We start from the raw sequence: 8,275 nt of genomic DNA on the forward strand, positions 1-8,275 counted from the left end.
GACCGTTGCCCCACTAATTTCACCGCTTCTTTTTATAAAAATAAATTTCAAATTCAAATAATCAATTAACTTTGTCTATTTAACCAACCCATTTCATTATTTTAATATACCCAATCCACATAAACTCTCTCAATTTTATATTTTCATCTACAAAAAAACTCCTCTCAAAATGTCAACGAATTCGTGGACTAAAGAGGAAGACATTGTATTGACTATATCTTTTGTCGCAATCCATCACGAACGCTCGTCCACTACTAGAAGGGTTTAGTTTTGAACCGGGTTTTCCAACAATTTTGTTTCCATGTTGGTGAGACCACCCAAAACGTGGATCAACTAGTATCTTTTCGTTTTTTATTTATTTTGGTTTCTCCATGTTTTGTTTTTCTTCATGTTAGAGACTGATTTAAGCTAGTTTTATGAACAGGGGAAAGGGTCCAGCTCACACTAAGTCACCAATTGCAACTTTGCAAGATTTTTTTTCTAGTTTTAATTTTGATTTTCGCATTTAAATTTGCGCTTCTGTAAATTCAAATTTGTGAGTTCTTTTATATTTTTATTCTCATTTAATCATTTACATAACAAATTTTACATGTTTTTTTGTTTAAATTTATAGGTTTTTTTATTTCTCATTTAACCCTTTACAATATAAACTTAGAAGAACTCAATATCTATATCTATATTTATTTATTTTATTTGTCAAACTAATTTGGATATATTTATGCATATTACAGTTCGGGGGGGCGGGCGCCCCATCCCCACCCCTCTTATCCTTCGCCCCTGCTTCTCCGGAGGGGTGTTGAAACTAATGTTAGGTGTATTAATTTATTGGTAACATAAAACTAGGATTTATTGTTTTTAATCGATGCTCATTTGAGTTGTACAGTCACTCTGTGAACATAGTTAATTGTGATATATTGAAATATAGAGAAGAATTGGTATGGACTATAAATACTTGATCAAGAGCTCTACTTCCAAATTTTTTAGTGCGAACAGGACCCAAATTTTTTATCCCGCACATGTCCAATACTTTTTTTTTTTTCGGAGACGGACCTGGTGCATTGATTATTATATCTACATGAACTCTGAATTATAGAGGGAAATATTAAGCTACTGATGAGGGTTAGTTCGTGGAGCATATTACAATATAAAGCAACAGGTTCGTTATATAACCCACACCAAATATAACATTTTATCAATACGCCATACATGAAAGAATCTGGTGTACGTAGGAGAGGTTTCAATTTTCAAATACTAGTTTTGCAGAGAATCGACGATGACACATCTGGGCATATAATTCCACATGCTTCATTAAAGCAAAGATGAATTATTTGTTGGCCTGTGACAAGGAGATGAGCATGGAGTTTAGTAAGTGTTCTTATGCTATAAAAAGATAAAGCCGAAATTTTCAAAGTTGGCTACTTAGACCATGGGTATGGTGGGGTTTGGGTTGGGCATTGGTTGACACGTGAAATGGGTGACAGACATGGGTAAACCCACATTCAACACGGTATGACCGGGGCGGAGGTTTGGGGCGTGGGTTTGGTGGGCCTCGTGGGCTGACCGGCTGGGCTGACCCGCTGGGCTGACCCAATATTATTTAAAAAACAACTTTAATTTTTTTAATATTTTTAAATAAAGAAAATTACAAAAAAAAAAATCCTAACTTTTATATTTGTTTTTTATCTTTTCTCTCAACGCCAAGACTATTTCCAACTCGTCACCCTGTAGGTGATCAATCGGCTGGGATAGAATTTTCAAATCATCCCGTCTTTGTTTCAGGGCATCTCTAGCGGCATCTCTAGCTTCTTTGCTCCTTCGTATTTCGGCCCTTTGTTGTTGGAATACGTTGAATGTATCCAACTTGCATGAAATGTCATCCAACTGGTCGCTGTATATTCCCCTACGCGAGCCAGAACTCCCAGCTGAAGGCGATGCCGTTTGTTTTTGAGCACGCCTTCTTGAGGCATTTCTTCCATGCTTAGGCCGGTTTGAGCTTGGCGAATCATCCAAAAGGTCCTCAAACTCTTGATCTCGTGCATCAGATTGGGCTTGGGACGAGGCCCTTGACCTTTTGGAAGACGAGTTAGTTTCGCTACCAATGGGGATATTCGCCCACTTTGGATGGAATTTACAAATCTCCCAACAATGCATGAAACGGAAGTCGGTCTTCATATTTGATTTGAATGCGACCACTGCAGTTGTCAAAATGTCGGCTTCGGTTTCACCACTTTTAGGGTTTTGCTTTGCTTTATTTAAAAACTCACTAAATTTTGTAAGTTGGGAGCTTATCTCGCTCCACTTTGAGGATAAGCTATCGTTTTCACGATAAGTCTCCTTACCCATTTCTTCATGGAATTTCCTACTAACCGATTCCCACAGGGCGGTTCGATGTTGCGAATTTCCTATTTTAATAAAAAAATATTAATATATTACAAACTCATATAAAAAATAACCATTCCATTAATATAAACAAAGATTAAGAATACCTAAAGTTGAATGTTGAGATTGTTCACACCAAGCCCTCGCCAATGCAACTTCTTCAGCATAGACCAATTTTTGTTGTTTTCGTTTGGCGGTTTCAACTACTTTTTTTGTTGGGTTTCGATGCGGAAGGACCCTCTTTGGGTGGTTGAGTTTCGGGAACGGATTCGTTTTGTGAAAGGTTGATGGAGGTTGGTGAAAGGTCGATGGGCGATTGTGAAAACGGGGTAGGTATTGAATCTTCGGTGTGTGGGAAGTTAGTAAATAAACGATTCCCGATATACGATGCATAACTCGCCATGTCGGGCATAGGAGAGTGTATGAAAAATTGACGAGCTATTGGACGAGTGGGTGGTGGGCTAGGATTATTTTCTTGGAATCCATACGGGTTGCTCGGGTTATAAGCACGGTTGTAAGGATGCATTTTTTCGTTTTGTAGAAGGAGAATTGAAGAAGTATAGAAGATGTGGTTGAATGTGGTAAAAAATGGAAGTAAAATGTGAGTTTTATAATGAAAAAATGGAAGAAAAAATTATTTTTTTTTTTTAAATATAGCCGTTGGCCAACGGCTAGCCCAACGGCTATTTTCTTTTGGCCATTCACAAACCGCCATGTCACCTTGCTACCCCGCCCTACACCCGGCTTGAAACCCAAGCCCCAAGAGGCCACGCCCCAACCCAAGCCCACCCGGGATGGTGCCTTGGGCGTTTTCCCCCAACCCAAGCCCCAACCCAAGCCCATACCCCATGGACTTAGTCTAATCTTTGCACATCACTAGTGGGACATTAAAGAACCATTAAGGGTGCAACTTAGTTTTCCATTAGAAAACATTAAAAACCAACTAAAAACATGTTACAAAGTAAAAACAAGAAAATAACAACATTAACATTGGATTACCAAAGAAGAGGTGTTGTGATCTTTCCTGGTAGTCCATGATTCAAAAAATGAATGATGAATAAATGCAAGCATCCACTAGAAATTATAATTAATGTGTTTTCAGCCATAGAATCATCTTCATGTTCGTCACAAACTTGATCTCCATACGGTGGGTTATCACAAACATCACAAGGTTATGCGACATGTCTCCAGCTCCCTCAAGTAAGTAGTTATTTGATCAGTGAAATCTCTCGCTACTCCATCATCACGAATTTTGAACTTTTTCAGAATTTCAGCAACTGGGATAGCGTCTAGTCTATCCGAGATGCTCATCCACTCACTCATTTCTTTGCCACGTAGAAAAGAGCCTAAATTTATAAGTGCTGATGGATGCCCGCCCAATTTAGAAACTATATTTAGCGAAACCTCATCGAGACCTTGGACAGGTTTACTTTTCCCAAATGCATGCCTATTGAAGAGTTCAGTAGCCTCTATGTCATCTAGCATCCTCACATCATGTGTGATAGCATCGTGAGCATTCACCAGATCTTGGTTCCGAGTGGTAAATATTATTCGACTCCCATTACTAAACCAGTTTTTGGATCCAGCTAACATCTTCAGGTGGTCAGTGTGGTCTACATCATCAAGGACAACTAGAACACTGTTTTGATGTAATTCCCTCTCCATCATGTGCATTCCTGATCAATGTCCGTTAACGTCACTTTTAATTTCAGAACATTCAAGAGAATTTCTTCTTGTAACATTTTCAAGCCATGCACTCTTGATCTGGCTCTAACGTTTTTGACAAAGCAACAACCTTCAAATTCATGACTTATTTCATTATAAATAGAAGATGCGAGAGTAGACTTACCACTACCCCACATCCCACATATTCCAACCATATGAATACCACCCGACCCAACTTCCAGAAGTGATTTCAATTCTTGCATGCGGGTCTCTGCACCAATTAGGTATGTGGTGGCACTTGCTTCAGAAGGTGTCGTTAAGCTAAGCATTCTACGTGAAATGGTATCACAAATTTCTTTTATGAGTGCGGTTTCGTGCCTGCACATTGCATAAATGGAATATACACTTCAGTGCTTTACCTTCCCCTATTACAAGCATCTTATTGATTTATATGCATTTGAAAAAATGAAAGAAGAAAATTACCTATGCATAAGGTCCCATCCTTTAATGTCAGCTGCCTTCACAAGTGCTTTCCTCCAAGATTTAACTTTCTTGTTGTTGTGTAACTCATGCCCGGAAAATGCTTCTCCAAAATGCCCTATTTGCTTTCTCACTTCAGTTGGGCCCACATGATAGAATATTGGAAAAGCGATTTGCTTTCCCTCTTCTTTATTTTTCATGATAAGTGCAAGTTCATCCAAGCACCAAGAAGAACCAGCATAATTTCGTGAGAGTACTATGATGGCTATTTGTGATTCATGGATAGCTTCATCGATGGATGAAGGAAGGGGTTTGCCCCAAGATTGAGTTTCATCGTCTTGATTGTCCAGGAAAGTGACGATTCCTCTAGTTTTAAGAGCATAGTAGAGATGATCCACAAATGTCAAGCGGACATCTTTTCCTCTAAAACTAACGAAGACATCATACTTCCACGACTTAGAAGTAGAGGCGGGACGGGATTGAGAAGAGGATGTCTTTGCCCTGTTGAGTTGTTTGGAACTAGTTAGTACAGATATCGAAGTTTCCTTGTTAATATGGAAATGGTGCACTTAATATACATTTTATCTTGAATATCGTAAATGTACTTTAAGTGAACCCATATTTCCTTTTAGAATCTGGAAGTTGTATAAATCTGCATTCTAATAAATATTTTAAGAGCGCATGGCATTATAGCTTAGTAACATCTTAGGGTGGGATAAGGGTTAGAAACCATTAGGTCCTGGGTCGATTTCCACAAGGGGGTTTTTCCCAGATTTATTGGGTTTCCTCATGAATTGGTGTATATGCGTTATTGCCTAGTGGAGATGGATATGATCGGGTGGTTCCGTTGGTGACACGACCATACTTTCGTGGTTCGTCAGTGATTCAAATTTCTCGTTTAAAAAAATAAAATAAAAAAATAAATAAATATTTTAAGAATGAACGGAAACCGAAATGAATCAGTAATACCTTGATTGACCAGCTCGGAGATGAGCAGCTAAGACAGCATCATATAAACCACTTGGTGGTGCTTCCAAAAATTTCTATCACGGGTAGAAAATAAACAAGTTCAAAGAACATTAAATGATTTAGTTAATGAAAAACCTAATTATATTAATTAGTTAGTCTACTGAACTAATTATTTCTAACATATATTTAATAATTTAGGAGACCACTTCAAGTATGTACATTAACTTTAGGATTATTTAAAACTAAAATTAAAAAAAAAAAAAGCGACGACAGTTGAAATTAATTAACAATGAAAAAGATTCTATATGTAGCGACTTTTCTCTCTTCTGTTAATTGTATATAAGATCCAGCAGGTAAATTGATTTATTTGTTTTTTTAATTTCTTTTGGTATTTGCTGAAAATCAATCGAGCCGAACTTGACTAGTATAATTTAGAAAAAATCAAACTCAACTCATTTCGAGCTCTATATCTAAAGCTTGAGTTTGACTCCTAAGAAAACTCTGCAGATTGAGCTCAACTCATTTATTATTTATTTAATGATTGAGCTTAACTCGTTTATTATTTATTTAATCTATGCATAAATATGTAAATTATTTTTGTATATAACTATAAATTATATAAATAATATAGACTATATATGATAAATATAATATATTTTATTTTATTTTAATGATTAATAAACTCAATAAGCTTAGGGAACCCATTTTAGGCTGTTTGGAAACATTTGAATGGTTAAGTGACTGTTTGTTTAGCTCTTAATGAAGCTCTTAATGGTTCAGACCTCTTAGGCTATAGGGTGTGGTCATGACCCATATAACCACCATGACCCTCCAAATCATCACCATGTCACCCATTTCTAATCCACCATTTAAAACCACTATCCTAGGGGTGTGGTCATGACCCAAACACTATCCCCTTATTTATTTTAGTTAATTTTTGTCTAAAGAAAAAGGAAAGGAAATCATGAAAAATGGAAACTAGGACCATGGTTGCCATGGTTTAATCCATGGGAACCATGGTGGATCAAGCAAGGGGGTGGTGTAGTATTCTATTCATGTTCCTACATGGTAAATCATGTCTCAACCATGACCCCCATACCCTTTAGCCTTACTGTATCAACACTTAATGGTTCCGACTGTTTGTTTCGGGAGTAGATGTCTGAATGGTTAAGACATTTGTCTCTGAATAGTTAAGCATTATACAGAGTCTGAATGGTTAAGACCTCTACTCTGAATTTGTCAGACATTTGCATCTGAACTGTTAAGCATTATACTGCCTCTTAATGATTCAAACCTCTTACTGGTTCGGCACTTAGGTGGTGTTTGTTTTTTGGCCAAAAACTCTTCTGAGCACTTACGTCTGCGTCGCGCAGACGCGCACAGACATAAGGGTCTTGCAACTTGTTTGTTTTCTTGAAGATCTGCAAAGCTTTTACATCTGCCTCACCTCTTCCCCAAGCAGATCCTTCCCCATGTCTTCAAACCTCTGCCAACCTCTTCTCCCTCTTCAAAACATCCATCTGCTCCAAAACCCTAGCTCCACCTCCACCTACACCTACACCTCCCGACACCACCTCCACCTCTGACACCACCTCCACCTCCACCTGCCGACACCACCTCCACCTCCAACACCACCTCAACTTCCGCCACCACCTCCACCACCACATCTCAGCCACCACCTCCACCACCACCACATCTCAGCCACCATCACCTCCACCACCACCATCGTCAAAACCCACCACCACCAAACCCATCAATTAAAACAAAACCCAGATCGGTGAGAGAGAGACCGTAGAGAGAGAGAGATCGGTGAGAGAGAGAGAGAGACCGTACAAAGATAGATCGGTGAGAGAGAGAGAGATCGGTGAGAGAGAGACCGTAGAGAGAGAGGCGGTGGTGTTATGGCAGAGGTGTTGCGGTGGTGGTGCTATGGGCGGTGGTGGTGACAGATTGTAGAGAGAGAGAGAGTTTGTAGAGAGAGAGTTCAAGGTAGAGAGAGAGAACTGTTGTGTGTGTTGTGTGTTGTGTGAAGTGGTTTTTGTAGAAAAAAAAAACAAACCCTCTTCTTCTTGCAGACTGCAGACATTTGGTACACCTCTTCTTCTGCAGATGTGGTCCGCAGACTGCAGACCTTTTACCTCTGAAAAAAACAAACAGCACCTTAGTAATTCAGACCTCTTACTAGTTCAGCACTTAACCATTCAGAAGTTACCAAACAACCCCTAAGTGTTGAACCCGTAAGAAGTCTGAACCATTAAGTGCTGAACCAGCAAGAGGCCTGAACCATTAGGAACCAATATAATGCTTAATCGTTCAGAGACAAATGTCTGACCAATTCAGATTAGAGGTCTTAACCATTTAGATTCTGTATAATGCTTAACCATTCAGAGGCAAATGTGTGAACCATTCAGACGTATGCTCGCGAAACAAACAGAATGAACTATTAAGTGCTGAACCAGTAAGAGAAGAGGTCTGAACCATTAAGAGTCTCATTAAAAGGTAAACAAACACCCTTAATCTTTTAGGGAACCCATCTTAACAGTGGTTTTTAGCTGAAATAAAAGGATCACATAGATCTATGAGGCATCACGAATATGATTTATTTATTTATTTCTTTTTTTTAATAAATTTGAATGTAGTTAATAATTTGTGAAAAATAATTGTAATAAATAAAAAGTTGATTAATAAAGGCTTTAACATCAATATAAAACAACAAAACGTAAACCCTTATGCGACTGCTAGAACTTACTAGTTGATTATCAAGAGCTTTGTGGAGTTGCTC

The 8,275-nt window shown here is 38.3% G+C and overlaps 1 protein-coding gene across 1 annotated transcript; it reads right to left on the reverse strand.

Annotated features, from left to right (window-relative positions):
* Nucleotides 1-3,543: 3,543 nt before the first annotated feature.
* LOC110869466 (TMV resistance protein N-like) lies at nucleotides 3,544-7,160 on the reverse strand. The gene is made up of 5 exons (XM_022118719.2): nucleotides 6,978-7,160; nucleotides 5,494-5,567; nucleotides 4,528-5,025; nucleotides 4,175-4,422; nucleotides 3,544-4,055 (listed from the first exon to the last, which is right to left on the reverse strand). The coding sequence occupies exons 1-5, from the start codon at nucleotides 7,158-7,160 to the stop codon at nucleotides 3,544-3,546; spliced, it is 1,515 nt and encodes a 504-aa protein (XP_021974411.2).
* Nucleotides 7,161-8,275: the final 1,115 nt, after the last annotated feature.

Source organism: Helianthus annuus, chromosome 8 (assembly GCF_002127325.2).
Source record: "Helianthus annuus cultivar XRQ/B chromosome 8, HanXRQr2.0-SUNRISE, whole genome shotgun sequence".
Taxonomy (NCBI): Eukaryota; Viridiplantae; Streptophyta; class Magnoliopsida; order Asterales; family Asteraceae; genus Helianthus; species Helianthus annuus.

Bases quoted from the DNA above. Each gene is read 5' to 3' on its own strand.
- LOC110869466 (XM_022118719.2), bottom strand. From the start codon at position 7,160: ATGTGGTGGTGGAGGTGGTGGCGGAAGTTGAGGTGGTGTTGGAGGTGG. The intron at 5,026-5,493 runs GTATTACTGATT...ACAACTCAACAG, and splicing joins CTCCGAGCTGGTCAATCAAG to GGCAAAGACATCCTCTTCTC. The intron at 4,056-4,174 runs GTTGTTGCTTTG...GACATTGATCAG, and splicing joins AATAAGTCATGAATTTGAAG to GAATGCACATGATGGAGAGG.